General features: G+C 46.1%; 1 protein-coding gene across 1 annotated transcript; it reads right to left on the bottom strand.

Moving 5' to 3' along the window:
- Positions 1-448: 448 nt before the first annotated feature.
- LOC106612487 (B-cell lymphoma/leukemia 11A) lies at positions 449-15,161 on the bottom strand. Its single transcript, XM_014213669.2, is given in 4 exon segments — positions 449-3,981; positions 12,597-12,747; positions 12,749-12,942; positions 14,896-15,161. Coding segments are annotated over 4 exon segments (2,154 nt in total). The 5' UTR covers positions 14,948-15,161; the 3' UTR covers positions 449-2,224.
- Positions 15,162-16,053: the final 892 nt, after the last annotated feature.

The following is a 16,053-nucleotide window of genomic DNA, read 5'->3' as shown; positions in this document are numbered from 1 at the left end:
GGCAGGGCTATGGCCATAGGATGCTGGCGTAGGGATTTTTGTGCCCCCAAAATGCAGTCCGCAATTACGTGAGCGCAAACCCCTGGCAACGCAGTATCCCCTACCCCTAGAAACCTTACAGCTTGCCCCTGTCCCATCCCAATTCCCTGGATATGTAGCCTTCATACCCGTCCCAATTCCCTGGCTATGTAGCCTTCTACATAAAGTTCAACTGGCCTACAGATTGAGTCACGTCACTTCCTTTTAGAAACTCCCTCCGGTTGGCGTTTGATCTGTGTGGGTCGTTTCTCTGTGGACTGACTCCAGTCATCCCGAGTTCTGAATGTTTAATGTCACAGCACTGGATGAAGGACCGTCTATGCTTGTTTACATCCGTCTGATGTTGTTGCTTTTGACTTTCAGGAGCGGGTTCGCCATTCCTACACTGAGACCAAAACACACACAGAGATCGCTTTGCCTCAATTCTTTAATGAGACTTCTCATAACCAGGTCAATGACAAAATGGTATCAAGTTTACAAAAAGACAGTGGCATAGTTAGCCTCATTGCAGTCAGCACAGACAGAGAAAATGAGTTTGAGGCATACAGCCAATTGATAACAATGGCAACGACATCTACATGTAGGAGTGCCATTTTACGTACATGACATTGGTCCCTGAACAAGTATACTCCAATCGTGTCCATCAATCATTCACATTTTACCCTATCACTACATTTCATACACAAAGCATAGAATTGTTCTTTCAAAGTGTCCGAAAAGAATGGTTCCCTGCCATCAGTGTATATAGACATAAATAATGATCATGTAAATCACAGTAGTCAGCAAATAGTTGGTGACACTTCACTCAAACCATGTTCTCAGCCACAATGGCAAATGTAGCTAAAGGTTAGCTGCATCATTGTTGTTGGCATAGGCTCACTTTCCATGCACATAAAACAGCTTGCTTATGACTTGTTACGTCATGGTTTGGATGCAGTTAGTTAGGCATTTGACCGAAGGTTCAAGTCAAGTGTTACCAAAAAATTCCCCTGGATACACACACACAGTAAACATACACAAGTGCTCATTCGGTGTTACCCACAGAACTCTCCCACCTATCAACAAGCCATTTACTGTAGCTCTCCACCCTGTAGTTCAGCAGTAGATAGACTTTTCATTTGCCAACCACTAAACATGCAGTGTTCATAAATAAGGACAAATTCTAAAAACACAGGCAAAAGAAAACATTTCAAATGGCAGCAAAACATGCATATGTAAGCTTCAAGCAGTTCAGCGTTTAAAAAAAAATGTAAACAAAGGAAAGAAAAAGATCCCCCCCAATTATCAAGCAGAAAAGGAAATAAATTCACACGTTTCATATGAAGATAAATTGCTGTTTTTTTTATACATAGGAGCTAAGGAAATCAGCAGATGAGACTTATACACATATATAAAAATAACATCCAGACACAGAGAGGAACAACACAATCTTGCTGGGCCTCGTGAGCCTCAAACTTTACATTAAGTGGCAAGTGTTGTGACATAGAAGCACATTTAAAAGGAATGACAGAAACTACAGGCAATCTATGTTTGGGTTCGTTTCCCCTTTGACCCAGTCTCCGTCCAAACAACTAGTCTTTCATTCATCCACAGAGTGAGACGACCACCATCCCAGTTGTCACCAAAGCAACGGAGCAGGATATGAAAGCCTCACTATTGTCGCAATCTCTTGACACTAGATATAAAAAAATAAAAATAATTAAACCCTTTTTTACTTTCTACATTTGACAGTTCTGATTGGTAATCATCACTATGTTGAGTGAGTGAACCAATCAATTGATCACTGGTGTCCACTTCCTATATTCTGCTGGAGCATGGTGATCAACTTCCTGTGTTCTGGTGGACTTCCTGTTCTCAAGTCCTGTTTGCCCTCCACCTTTCCATTGCATGTCTGGGTTTTGTGCTGTGGTCTACGTAGGTGGATTTGCATATGCTAATTGTCAGCTCTGGCGAGACGTGATGTACCTCAGCATTGCACAGATAGGGAATTCAGAAGAGAGCAGGATGGTACCTAGATTCCAGATAGAATTAATCCCCAGTTGAGTGCTAGGAAAGGTTCATTACATTTATATGGATATTTATGTTGGCCAAAGTGGTTGGTATGATTGAGAGTCCAAGCCAGTGCTTTTGAATGTCTTAGTCAGTGTACAAAAGTGTGAAATGGCGGATATGCTGGACCCATAGTTTACGCCAAGCCCACATCCACACTGCCTTCAGTAGGAATCTCACCCACACTATCCTCCACTATGGCTGGGCGGACAGTACCATCCACCTCCTCTTTCTGGTTCTCCTCAGCCTCCACTCCCACATCGATGGCAGCCATGTTGCTTTCTGTCTGGTCCGTGCTGGCTTCATCCTCCATCTTGATGACCAACCCATCCTCCATTTTGACAAGGGCCCAGTTGGCATCAGCTGCACTGGCCTGGGTGTAGGCCCCGACGCTGGCATGGCTCAGCCCATGCACCTTCTTCAGGTGTTTCTCCAGGGTAGCGTACACAGTGAAGGGCACCCCGCACAGCTGGCATAGGAACGGGGCACGGGCCCCGTGGGCACCGTGGGTCTTCATGTGGCGTGTGAGCTTGGAGCTCTGGGCGCATGCGTAGCTGCACAGGCCACACTGGTAGGGTCGTTCTCCAGTGTGGCTGCGCCGGTGCACCGTCAGGTTGCTGCTGTTCCGGAACTGTTTCCCACAGTACTCACAGGCCTCCTCCTTCTTCTTCTTCCCTGACCCCCCATCGTTGTTACCACTGTTACTGCTGATGACGCCGTTTCCTCCTCCTCCTCTCTGTTCGCTCTCCCTCTGCCACTCCTGGACCACCTCGATATTCCCGCCTGCAAGCCACTCCTTCTCTCCACCCGCCATCTCTCCATCCCTCTCGCTCACCCACTCCCCCCCTACCTGAGCCCTCTCCTCCCTCTCCGGACATTTGGGGGTGCAATTTCCGCTGGCGATGCCACTCTCCCCGCTGCCCCCCGTCTCTCCGCTTTCAAGTGACCCCCCTGAAGGGCTGGCGTAGGGGGACGCATGCTGGGGCTCCTCTTGACCCTCCACCACCTCTCCCTGGGGTTGGAACAGCCTGAGCAGGCTCATGTCTGGACCTCCAGGCTGGGAAGAGAGCAGGATCAGTCCAGAGCCTGGGGAGTGAGGCTTGGACTGGGATAGGTCCAACTCAGAGGTCTCCCTCTCCCCTGGTCCTCCACTCAACACCCTCTCTCCTGCCCCCTGCATTACAAATCTCCCTCTCATCCCCTGCCGACCCCCCTCATCCTCCCCTACCAGTCCCACCTCCACCCCCTCGTAGCCCCCTCCTGTCTCTCCGCGGTGACTCCTCATGTGGCGAGCCAGCTGACCACTCTGGGCAAAGGCCTGGTCACACAAGCCACAGTGATAGGGCCGCTCACATGCGTGGGTCCTCCGGTGGGCTGACAGGCTGCGTAGGGACTGGAAACCCTGGCCACACAGCTCACAGGGAAACCCCGCCTGGGCAGGTCCGCACTGGGGGAAGGAAGAGGCGGCCGGGGGGGATGGCGATGGAGAGGTGACCAGATCTCCAGCGGTGGTGAGGATGGTGGTGTTGTTACTGCCCTCAGCCAGCTCTCTCAGACAGAAGTTGAGGGCCTGTCGTTCTCTGGAGGAAGGGATAGAGCTGGCCTGAGAAGCTGGCCTGCGGTTCTGACGAGGACTGAAGATGCGGGGCAGACGCAGAATGGAAGGGTGGAAGGCAGTGGCCAGGGTGTGGCTCAGTTGACAGGGATCCAGGGTAGCTGCAGGTTTGGAGTGCTGGTGACCCCCTCTTCCCATCTTCTCCTCGTCATCCTTCTCCTGCTCCCCGTCCTCCTGGTAGATACTAAAGGAGTGTGTGTGCTGGGCGTGTTGGAGCAGGGCCCAGGCAGAGGGCAACACACACTCACACAGTTGGCAGGTAAAGCAGGACGGCTCTTCTGCCACAGAAAAAAAAAAAAAAGTTAGTAAGCAAGCCAAAAAGACATCAGCAGAAACATTTTCTTGATCTGAAAAATGTAAGGGATCTCAATAGGTTTTAATGAAACAGCACATATCAGACAGTAGGAACTATTGTGGATAGCTAAGCGGTGATAGTAGAATACTGGAGAATATAAAAAGGTACACAGCACAGAAAAAGGCAGTCTGGTTAGGGCAGTACATAGGTGCAGAGACACTAAGCCTGTTAAGTCAGTGAAGAGTGAGTGACTACAGCAAGAGGGAAGATGCTTAACATTCTCTGGTTCAGGTCTACAGGACAAGGTAGTCTGAGTTCCAAATACTTAAAAAAGAAATGCATTGTCCCTGCCTCTCTTCCTTTTTGAGACAGAAGTCAAGGAGAGAGGGACTCAGAGATAGCGAAGGCTGTTGATGGGGCCAGAAGCAGGTGAGAGATGAACGACAGAGACCGAGGCCAGCAGAAAGAGGATAGTCAAGTACATCTGGAGAAATGTTTTAAATGTGGTTAGCATTGTCTCTTAACCGAGAGCCACTCTCCAATTAAGCTGCAAATTGCTAATTAGCAGAACCGAGAAAACGAAGGCTTTATGTAAATCGGGGACTGACTCAGCCTGCTTGACAAATGAGGCCTTTCTGCATAAATCTAAATTGGAAAGAAGATCCTCAAATTGAGGGGGAAAACAGTTCTATTTTTTGTAAAGGTTCAAAGCCGACTCTGGTATAAGCCTCTTTCATGTTTCCTGAAGTCAAAATCCTTCTGTATTTTACTGGAGGGGGAGGAGAGAAAAGATGAAAAAGAAAGCAACTCTTTCTCCCTCTCCCTCCCTCCCTCTCTCTCTCTCTCTCGCGCTCTGCCTGGAGAGGATGGGAGATGTGGTGGACACATCCTTTAACTTAGCCTGAAGAGATGAGTAGAGCGGGAGAGAAGTTGGTATATTTATGAAAAGTGGGGTGAATGAGAGCGCAAAAAAAAAAAGATAAGAAAAGCGGGAGAAAGATCAAAAAGGAGGATGTAGCAGTGCGGGTCGAGAAACACCACAAAAATGTGTCACCCCTTGGATTGTACTTCAGACCCATCCTCCTACCCCTCACCCCCCCCCTAACCCTCCAAATCTCTCCCCGAGGGGGGGCTTTTGTCTTGGGCTCCTGGAGTGAAACACAATACCCAGCCGGTTTCTCATTCGCTCTTTCTTTCCCTCTCCATCTTTTTTGTAAGGATTCCCATTTGGCCCGGGGTAGCACTTGAATATTAAGCAGAAGCAATAACTGCTAATTAAAAATGCAGATTGGCTAGGAGCACTAACGAGCAGTAGGCAGAATCTCCTCTCCCGAGGGAGAAAGAGGGAGGAGAAAAAAGTGTGGGGGGAGATTGAAATAGGGCAAGCGAGAGTCTGTTGAAATGGGGGGGGGGGGGTATAATGTTAGAGATGAGAAAAAACAAACAAGTCGAATAAATAAAAATAAATGAGACAGACGCACAAGTTATTATAATCCATCACGTTCTTCCATTCTCCATCACATTTACACACATTCTAGTGTGAAGGGACACCGAGCCGTTGTGGGGATAATTGCGCTTTCAGTTTGAGTCATCTTCCACAAGCAGACATTCACATGCCAAGGGAAGCCAGGCTTCCCCAAAACATCTACCAAGAAGAATATACAATAATTTATCTTTGGTCCAATTCATATTTTCCTTCAAAATCGCAAGAAGCTGAATGTACAGTATCACACCGGAGAAAGCATCCGAGCGAGCGAAACAGCACCCCTCTGTCTCTGTATGTGTAGCCCATCTATCTGATGCTGTCTGGTCAAAAATAGTATGACATTGTTGCCGCCCGTAGTATTGAATGCAAGAGAAGCCAGCGAGCATTTAGCCTCCATAATAGCCAATCAGTGTTGAGCTAAACTGAGTGAGCTCAACTGTGAATGGTCCTGGTGCATCAACAAAAAAAAAAGTGAAGGGAAGCCAGTCACATCGAGAGCAAAACATAGACAGAAAAAAATGTTGTTTTCCTCAGTTAGTTGGCTGGTTGGCTAGTTAGCTAGCTAAAATTGGCCCTTTCCTAAATTAGCCATAAATGGAGATAGGGATTTGGACTTGTGGTTTTACTTAATTCTCCGTACTGGCTAATGATTATAACGGTGAATCTGAATCAACCATAAATTAATACATTGTTCCCCTGGCCTGAGAGGATGGAAGTTCAATATGTTACTAGATGTAGTAGGCTAATGTTAGCTAGCTGGCCTGCCACATTGATGCCCATGAAAGGACGTTAGGCTTGTGAGCAAGCACTTTAGCCAAGTAGCCTAGGTCAACAAAAACATTAAGTGTGTACGGTTTGACAGAGTCATAGACCGTTTCGTCAACATGAAAGAGAGGATGGCATTGGCGTTTCTCTACATGTAGAGTGAGTCAACATGTTCTCTACTTGAACGCACACACACAGCGAGAGAACGAGCCATGGACAGACATGATATTTGTTTACGTTGATTGGACTAAATTGTTTGATGGTATATTTTAGTTGTCATAGCATAGTTTATTTGATGATATTGAAATGGTGCTGGAATAGTGGAGGCAGCTCCTGTTTTCTTTGCGACTTGCGCTAACTCTCCGTGGTTCTAAATCAATAGTTATTTAGTAGTCTGAAAATGTTGTAAACATCAACTTGCTTGACCATGCTGTAGGTCATGTAACTGTCTGTCACATGCAATATGCTTTGTGGACTTCACCGGACAGAGGTTGCTCTCCGGATTTATGATGAAACAAAGGTGTGGTTGAATTTATTCTGCCACTGTTTTTCTTATGGTCTTGGCGCATATATCACAGTCACAAGGCATATGTACAAACAGGTTATAGAGCAAACAACGTAATTATCACAACACACAGGTTGTAATATGAAAAAAATTTAATGGGCTTGGCATCACCAGGGATTTTAGATAGACCCACAACACGTAGCGCATACAGTACCGTATCAAATCATACCACATACAAAACATTTAACTTGAGTTACTTAACCCTTGTGTTGTCTTAAGGGTAAAAAAAATGACCCGCCACTGTTTAACAGCAGAGACATTTTTTCAATTTTATGACTTTTCCTAGAATGACCCCAATATTAGAAAAAGTTAAACATTGCCTTTGTTCATATTTCCATGAAAGCTGTACACCACCAGGGTACAAAGACTGTCTTAGGGTCATTTTTGACCCGGCAGTTATAAAATCATTTACACACCACAAAAACACACACAAGAAATTGAGATTACATGTACTACTGATTGAACTCAGCCAGCAGCTCCTGGAGAGGAAGAACACCATGGTTGGCAGAGGTAGAAAGAACAAGCCTGAGCTCCCCCCTGCACTCCTCGCAACAAGGGGGAGAGAGGCCTTCTCATCAAAGTTTACCTTCACCCCCACCACCCCACTAACCAGTGGTTAGAGCATTGGACTAGTAACCGAAAGGTTGCAAGATCGAATCCCCGAGCTGACAAGGTAAAAAAAAATCTGGCGTTCTACCCCCTCTGTTCCGGCATTGAAAATAGTTAAATAAAGGTAAAATAAAATACTATATTTTTCAAAACACCACCACTGTAGTTTCTTACCTCCCAAAGAAGAACAAGAATGTGGTAGACTCCAATCAAGGTAGAGGTAGACTCCAATCAAGTTATAGAAACATCAAGGATGATCAATGGAAACAGGATAAAACGGCTGAGATCAGTGATCGTGAGGACAGGAAGCCAACCATCATCCTGGACCACAACAAAGGAGGCGTGGACAACCTGGACAAGGTGACTGGAACTTACAGCTGCAGGAGGACGACTGCCCTCTGACCCCTGGTCATCTTCTATAACATCATTGATGTGTCCTCGTACAATGCCTTCGTGATATGAAACAAGATCAACCCTACCTGGGTGCCTGATAAGTGTTCCTGGAGGAGCTGGGAAAGGCCCTTGTAACCCCACACATTCAAAGAAGGGAGCGCCTCTCCCGCACAGCAGCGCTTGTGAAAGCTGTTATGGGGGCTGAATCTTGTTCTGATCCACCTGAGGCTGCAGCAGGCAAGAGGAGATGCCAATTCTGCCCCCCAAAGAAGGACTGTAAAACAAATACTGTGTGCTGCACATGTGAGAAATACATCTGCAAAGTCCATGCACACACACTTGCATACTGTCCTACATGTGCTAATTAGAGTTGATTGATTTATGTTCTTCACGTTTTTGTTTTGTATCTATTATCTTATTTAATTCTTATTGATGTTGTTTATACACCTTGTGGGTGGGGGCAATGGTTAAAAAAATTGGGAAAAGACTAATATCTTGTAGTTGAATTCCTCATTGTACAGTATATAAGAATATAACACTATGTTGCCAAAAAAGTTCAAGACATTGCTTCCCTTCAATAAAATGCATTCAAAATGACTTTCTGCACATTTATGCTACTTTCTTAGGCTATACAAGTGCCATCTCTTGCAACAACAAAAAAAGAGTATGTTTACACCTATGCAGTACCACTTTAGTAAAGAAAACAATTAAATTGTACCCGCAAAACACCAGTCTCAACGTCAACAGTGAAGAGGCGACTCCAGGATGCTGGCCTTCTAGGCAGAGTTCCTCTGTCCAGTGTCTATTCTTTTGCCCATCTTAATCTTTTATTTTTATTGGCCAGTCAGAGATGTCTTTTTCTTTACAACTCTGTCTAGAAGGCCGGCATCCCAGAGTCGCCCAAGCACTGTTGAAATTGAGACTGGTGTTTTGCAGGTACTATTTAATGAAGCTGCCAGTTGAGGACTTGTGAGGCGTCGGTTTCTCAAACTAGAAACTCTAATGTACTTATCCTCTTGCTCAGTTGTGCACCGGGGCCTCCCACTCTTTTCATTCTGGTTAGAGCCAGTTTGCTCTGTTCTGTGAAGGGAGTAGTTCCCAGCGTTGCACGAGATCTTCAATTTCTCTCATGGAATAGCCTTCATTTCTCAGAACAAGAATAGACTGACGAGTTTCAGAAGAAAGCTCTTTGTTTCTGGCCATTTTGATTCTGTAATCAAACCCACAAATGCTGATGCTCCAGATACTCAACTAGTCTAAAGAAGGCCAGTTTTATTGCTTCTTTAATCAGAACTTCAGTTTTCAGCTGTGCTAACATAATTGCAAAAGGGTTTTCTAATGATCAATTAGCCTTTTTAAAAGATAAACTTGGATTAGCTAATATAACGTGCCATTGGAACACAGGAGTGATGGTTGCTGATGATGGGCTTCTGTAAGCCTATGTAGATATTCCATTAAAAATCAGCCATTTCCAGCTACAATAGGCATTTACAACATTAACAATGTCTATACTGTATTTCTGATCAATTTGATGTTATTTTAATGGACAAAAATGTTTTGCTTTTCTTTCAAAAACAAGGACATTTCTCAGTGACCCCAAACTGTTGAACGGTAGTGTACATAACAGTTGAACACTTTTCCACAAATACCTCCTAACATTTTAAACAACAAATCTAAATTCTAAAAATGGTTGATCGACATTAGATACACGTATTCATGCGCCAGTGACTAATTTCGTTATTAAAAAGTTATCTTGCTTTGCTTGGTTGGAGATATGGTACGGCTCTTGTGTAGTGCACATGGGTAGCTCTGTTGTGTAAGCCTTTGGGCACGGAGAAGAGAACTTACACACAGACAGAAACATTTTTAAAAAGCAGCTAGAAAGCGATAGAGGTTGAGAGCGAAAGAAGAGAGAACTTGTAAAACAGGCAGCGAGAGACCGAGAGAGAGACAGGTTGAGAGAGAGAGAGAGAACATAAAAAACAGGCAGCAAGAGAAGAGACTGAAAGAGAAAAACGTGGACAGACGGAAACAGAGCATGCAGCAGTCCCCTGAGCGTTACACAAAGGAAGGAAGTGCAAGTGGCTGTGTGAGAGAAAGAGTGCGTATGTATGTCTATGGGTCTCAGTTCCAAAAATATGCATATGAACAAAACATTTAAAAATACACTGCTCAAAAAAATAAAGGGAACACTTAAACAACACATCCTAGATCTGAATGAAAGAAATAATCTTATTAAATACTTTTTTCTTTACATAGTTGAATGTGCTGACAACAAAATCACAAAAATAATCAATGGAAATCCAATTTATCAACCCATGGAGGTCTGGATTTGGAGTCACACTCAAAATTAAAGTGGAAAACCACACTACAGGCTGATCCAACTTTGATGTAATGTCCTTAAAACAAGTCAAAATGAGGCTCAGTAGTGTGTGTGTGGCCTCCACGTGCCTGTATGACCTCCCTACAACGCCTGGGCATGCTCCTGATGAGGTGGCGGATGGTCTCCTGAGGGATCTCCTCCCAGACCTGGACTAAAGCATCCACTAACTCCTGGACAATCTGTGGTGCAACGTGGCGTTGGTGGATGGAGCGAGACGATGTCCCAGATGTGCTCAATTGGATTCAGGTCTGGGGAACGGGCAGGCCAGTCCATAGCATCAATGCCTTCCTCTTGCAGGAACTGCTGACACACTCCAGCCACATGAGGTCTAGCATTGTCTTGCATTAGGAGGAACCCAGGGCCAACCGCACCAGCATATGGTCTCACAAGGGGTCTGAGGATCTCATCTCGGTACCTAATGGCAGTCAGGCTACCTCTGGCGAGCACATGGAGGGCTGTGCGGCCCCCCAAAGAAATGCCACCCCACACCATGACTGACCCACCGCCAAACCGGTCATGCTGGAGGATGTTGCAGGCAGCAGAACGTTCTCCACGACGTCTCCAGACTCTGTCACGTCTGTCACATGTGCTCAGTGTGAACCTGCTTTCATCTGTGAAGAGCACAGGGCGCCAGTGGCGAATTTGCCAATCTTGGTGTTCTTTGGCAAATGCCAAACGTCCTGCACGGTGTTGGGCTGTAAGCACAACCCCCACCTGTGGACGTCGGGCCCTCATACCACCCTCATGGAGTCTGTTTCTGACCGTTTGAGCAGACACATGCACATTTGTGGCCTGCTGGAGGTCATTTTGCAGGGCTCTGGCAGTGCTCCTCTTGCTCCTCCTTGCACAAAGGCGGAGGTAGCGGTCCTGCTGCTGGGTTGTTGCCCTCCTACGGCCTCCTCCACGTCTCCTGATGTACTGGCCTGTCTCCTGGTAGCGCCTCCATGCTCTGGACACTACGCTGACAGACACAGCAAACCTTCTTGCCACAGCTCGCATTGATGTGCCATCCTGGATGAGCTGCACTACCTGAGCCACTTGTGTGGGTTGTAGACTCCGTCTCATGCTACCACTAGAGTGAAAGCACCGGCAGCATTCAAAAGTGACCAAAACATCAGCCAGGAAGCATAGGAACTGAGAAGTGGTCTGTGGTCTCCACCTGCAGAACCACTCCTTTATTGGGGGTGTCTTGCTTATTGCCTATAATTTCCACCTGTTGTCTATTCCATTTGCACAACAGCATGTGAAATGTATTGTCAATCAGTGTTGCTTCCTAAGTGGACAGTTTGATTTCACAGAAGTGTGATTGACTTGGAGTTACATTGTGTTGTTTAAGTGTTCCCTTTATTTTTTGGAGCAGTATATGTTTTATTGTCACATACACTGAATAGGTACATTGAAATGTGTTGTTTTACAGGATAAGCCATAGAAGGATGGCACCCCTGGTGCGAATGAGTGTTAAGTGCTTTGCTCATGGGCCCGTCGACCGATTTTTCACCTGATTGGCTTGAGTATTCGAACAAGCGACGGTTCGGTTACTGGCTCAACGCTCTCACAGCTAGGCTACCTGCCGCCCTAAAGCTCATCTAATCAGAGTCATTCAGACCATATACTATTAAATAGAATCTAGAGATTCTATTTCTATGGTTAAGACACACAATGAGAAATTGCTTGTTCACTTCTAAATACATGACCTTTACATACTGTGAGTTTAGGCCCCCTCTTACTGCCTACATAGTCCTGCTTCAGATGCCTAGTAGAAAGCCTCTTAGGTAGGAGAGCCAAGGAAGGAAACCATGGGTGCTTCTCAATAGTCATGTCACTGTTCTTCACTTGTCTCCATTCCTCCCATCTCTGTAAAGATGTTGGTGAGGACACAAGGGGAGGAAGTATCACTCAACTATTTACTATCAAAATGCACAGCTGCACTGAAAAGCCATGCAAACACATCAGAATGATGGTGACATTATCCTTCTAAACATGTTGTAATGAAGTACGACCACACCACAGCCTGTTGTGACACCATCTCATTGTCCCTCTCAGCTTAGCACAGCCAGTCCTCAAGTGTGTGCAAGCCATGTTATTGCGTGGCCAGAGAGCACAGTGCCTTGCTCTACATGTTTACCTGGCCACTTCACCTGAGAGAGACAGAGTCAAGGAGATGGAGGGGAGCTCAGGTGCACTGGAGCCCTCAGGGGCCCCCTTTGGCCTCAAAACACTGCTGCCTATCCTTTCCACACAATTACCCAGCGCGTCGCTAACTCACAGAGGCCTCCTCAGCACAGCAACGCCCAGCTAATGAGCTGGACTGGGGGGGACAGTTGTTAGAAGTGGGGGGGAGGGGGAGAAAACAACATAACAAAAAAAGTCACTAATTAGCAACCTGCCGGCACTCACCTGTTCTGTTAGGCTCCATCTTCACCTTCACACTATGCTCCTCCCCTCTGGACGTGTCTGTCACTCTCCTCAGCTCCACGAACCCAGCCTCTACCTGAGTGACATCACCGCGTCGCTGTGTCCGGTTGGCTGGGGAGGGAGGGGTGTGGGTGTTGGGGGGCGTGATTCCGGGAGCGGCAGCCCCCCTGTTTGTGCTGGATGAAGGCCAGGATGTGGGCGAGAGGGAAGGCCTGGCTGCACTGCCCACAGGTCAGCAGGTCACGACCCTCCTCAATACCCCTGACCCGGGGAAGGGACCCCCTCTCCTCCAATGATGGAGTGGCAGCGTCCAAGGGCTCAGGGGCATCTGAGAGATGATGAGAGACAAGTGAGGGAGAGCCAGAGAAAGAAGAGGGGGAAAGTGAAAAAGAAATTAGGGCAGGGGAGTGATACGGGAAAGGCAGCGAAGACAGAGAGAGGAAATTGAAGAGAGTCAAGAGGAACATTTAAGAAAATAGAAACTACAATGAACTTGTATATGCTGTCCATCATGTAAGATCTTACAGCAACAGGGAGGCAGTGGGTGGTCAGACAGCATGTAGATTGGGCAACTGCTGATATGGCCTTCAGAGAAAAACAACCCCTCCCTGTTTTTTTAAAAAGCGCTACTTTCGATGCTGAGCCACTCCACCCCACACGCTCCACCAGGGCTACAGAGGCAGGCAGGCTATTCCGGTCAGCTGATACTGACCACTTCCCCCTAACTAACCATTTGACAGCTCCTTTCACTGAGATGGCAGGCTGCATAGTGGTAGGTCTTCACTGACACCAGTGCTTCCTGTCTCTATTGGTGCTGTGAGTAGAAATAGATCTATTTTTAATTATACCATTCCCAAGGCCTGGGAGAAAAAAAACATCACCTGTCAACACATTCTCAATCAACTACTCAAGTGAGAGCAACAACTAGGCAAGGAACTGACCAGTTTATCAGCGAGAAAGTGAGTGGCCATGACTTGACGATGTTCAGAGTCACTCAGGGTTTGAGGCCAAATGAATTCTTTATCACTAAGAGAGTGGAGTCCAACATGAGATTACTCAAATGAAATGTGTGGTTTAGATTTAAGCACTGCTCGGGGATGTAGTCTGGTTTCCAGTTTCTGTCTCTCATCAGTGCCCTAAATGTAGGCTACAAAAGAAAAAAATGTCCATGACTCATATATGACCCAAGTCGACAACCAAAGACAAGGACGGTTAATTACCGTTGGTCAGGTTTGAGTTGTCGTACTGGCCCTCAGCCCTCTTTTACCGACTTGTGAGAGTTGAGGCCGGGAGTGAGTCAATATGGTCATGTACACACCTTAAAGCTTGGACCGGATTCACTAGGCCGAGTACAGGACAGGTACAGACAGTACAGTCGCGCTGAGTAGCTCACCGGTGGTTACTGAAAAATGTAACCTTTCCTGTTTCAGTGCTGCTCACTGTTTGTGCAGACAAGCTAGGCGCGGTTGCACGCACACCACTGAAGAGTCAAGGCTTGTGGTCAAACTAGGCACGCTCTACTGGTCTTCGTTGGGGGAACAGAGAAAAGAAAATGTGTTTCAGAGCATTTTTCAGTGTTTTTGTCAAAGGCCTCAGTGACCGGGGGAAGAATCACGATGTCATCAACGAACCCGTGGTTTAAGCAGAGCCTGTTATTTTGATATAAAAACTATATCTTTATGATAACCTACATAGGCCTATACACAAGTCAAGTGTATATGGGGTATCTAGGATATATATTTGGACGAAACGGCTATAAAGTGGAAGAGGTCAGTGGAGTTGTTGTGAGGGCAGACTATATCCTCTCCTCTCTCGCCTTGTCACACGGATACAGTGTCTAGAACACGCGGTCTGCCCCACAAGGAAGCGTTCATGTTGGCAAAAAATATGAGATAATTCAAAACAGCCCCCACAGACAAGACAGAAAGAAAAACTAGAAGAAAAAAAAGACAGGCCAGTAAAGAACCCCGATTTTTAAAAAACATTACCCATGTTTTAAGCCACCTTTTATGTGTAGTTTATGAACACATTTAATTGATTAACGTCATTTGTTGCACAGCTGATTGTAGCCTATATATAAAGCAGCTCTTTAGAAAAATATATTTGATAAAGTTAAATCATTGATAAAAGTTAATGTCAAGGTGCGCATACCCCACAAAGCCTGACTGATCCCCCCCAAAAAAGCGAAGTTTAACATGAATACATCGTATATGAAATATATAACATGCATATAGCCAACCTCTTATTAGTAAACTATGGCCATAGCCTCATCTCAGTTTACCTTGATTTGCACTCAGGTGTTGCGGTCGGCTGCCTTGTTTGCGTCTGGACATTCTGTTTAATTACACCAGGCAGGTCTGTCCGGTGTATCCACACTCCTGATCGGAATCTAACTCAATTGATCAAGTTGATAAGAATACTGTGTAGCTCAATGGCACGGACGGGTCGTGGCTCGCTGTGTACCAGCCAGTGTTCAAGTTCAGGCTACCAGCCCCGCAGCGGAGGAAAGAAGGGGCAACATGTTAGGCGCCGCCCGCCACCATACTACTCCGACCCCGACCCCGCCCTCTACACAATGTTACACACACACACACATACCTTGTTTTACTCTCACTTGTGGGGACCAAACAACTGATTCCCATTCCAAATCATATTTTACCCTAACCCTAATTCTAACCCCAATATACTTTTTTTCTTGTGGGGACCAGCAAAATGTCTCCACTTATCCTAATGTTCCTTGTTTTACTTCTGGTCCCCACAAGGATAGTAAAACCCAAAACATAACACCCACCTGGATAGTAAAACCCCAAAAAACAATACACACACAGAACCCTCATGCAATAGTGTCATCACAGTCTAGACTGGTTTGGCTTCTATAAGCAATCAATATTAGTGGCCCATTTATTTCAGGAACTATCTCATGCAATGATATTAAAATGCACGTTGCATCATACATGGGATGGTGGGAGGCAGCAATAAGACTTACAGCTGCACAGCCACTTCCTCCTTGCACCCCTAGCCTTCACGCAGCCTACTGGTTATAGCTGCCTGCTGAGGATGTGGGTGAGGAGGAAGTGGCTTTAACAAGGTCGCTGAAGACAGGTGTTTTGCTGTCCGGCTGATTTCGAAACCGAAGTAAACGGTCTGTTCGGTTCTCCTTTTGTTACTCACCAGACGGCACATAAAATACAGCGGTGGGGGGGGGGAACCATAGGCCTGACCTTAAACTTTTACAAAGCCAAACTAAGCAGCCTAGGCGCTAGCCTATCTTGGTTGGGAAATGATTCAGACGGATAAGGAGACAATATAGCTATAAAGTATGTTGTGAAACATCGTAAATGGCTAGCTGTAACACATGCTGAATAATGTGTAAAAGGTAGGTTATTACACGAAATAGGGTGTTTGGCGCCACCTGGTGGCTAAAAGTGGCCTGTTTAAC

This window comes from Salmo salar, chromosome ssa09 (genome assembly GCF_905237065.1).
Source record: "Salmo salar chromosome ssa09, Ssal_v3.1, whole genome shotgun sequence".
NCBI lineage: Eukaryota > Metazoa > Chordata > Actinopteri > Salmoniformes > Salmonidae > Salmo > Salmo salar.
The sequence above is the reverse complement of the archived record's forward strand: the minus strand, read 5'-3'. Positions and strand labels throughout refer to the sequence as shown.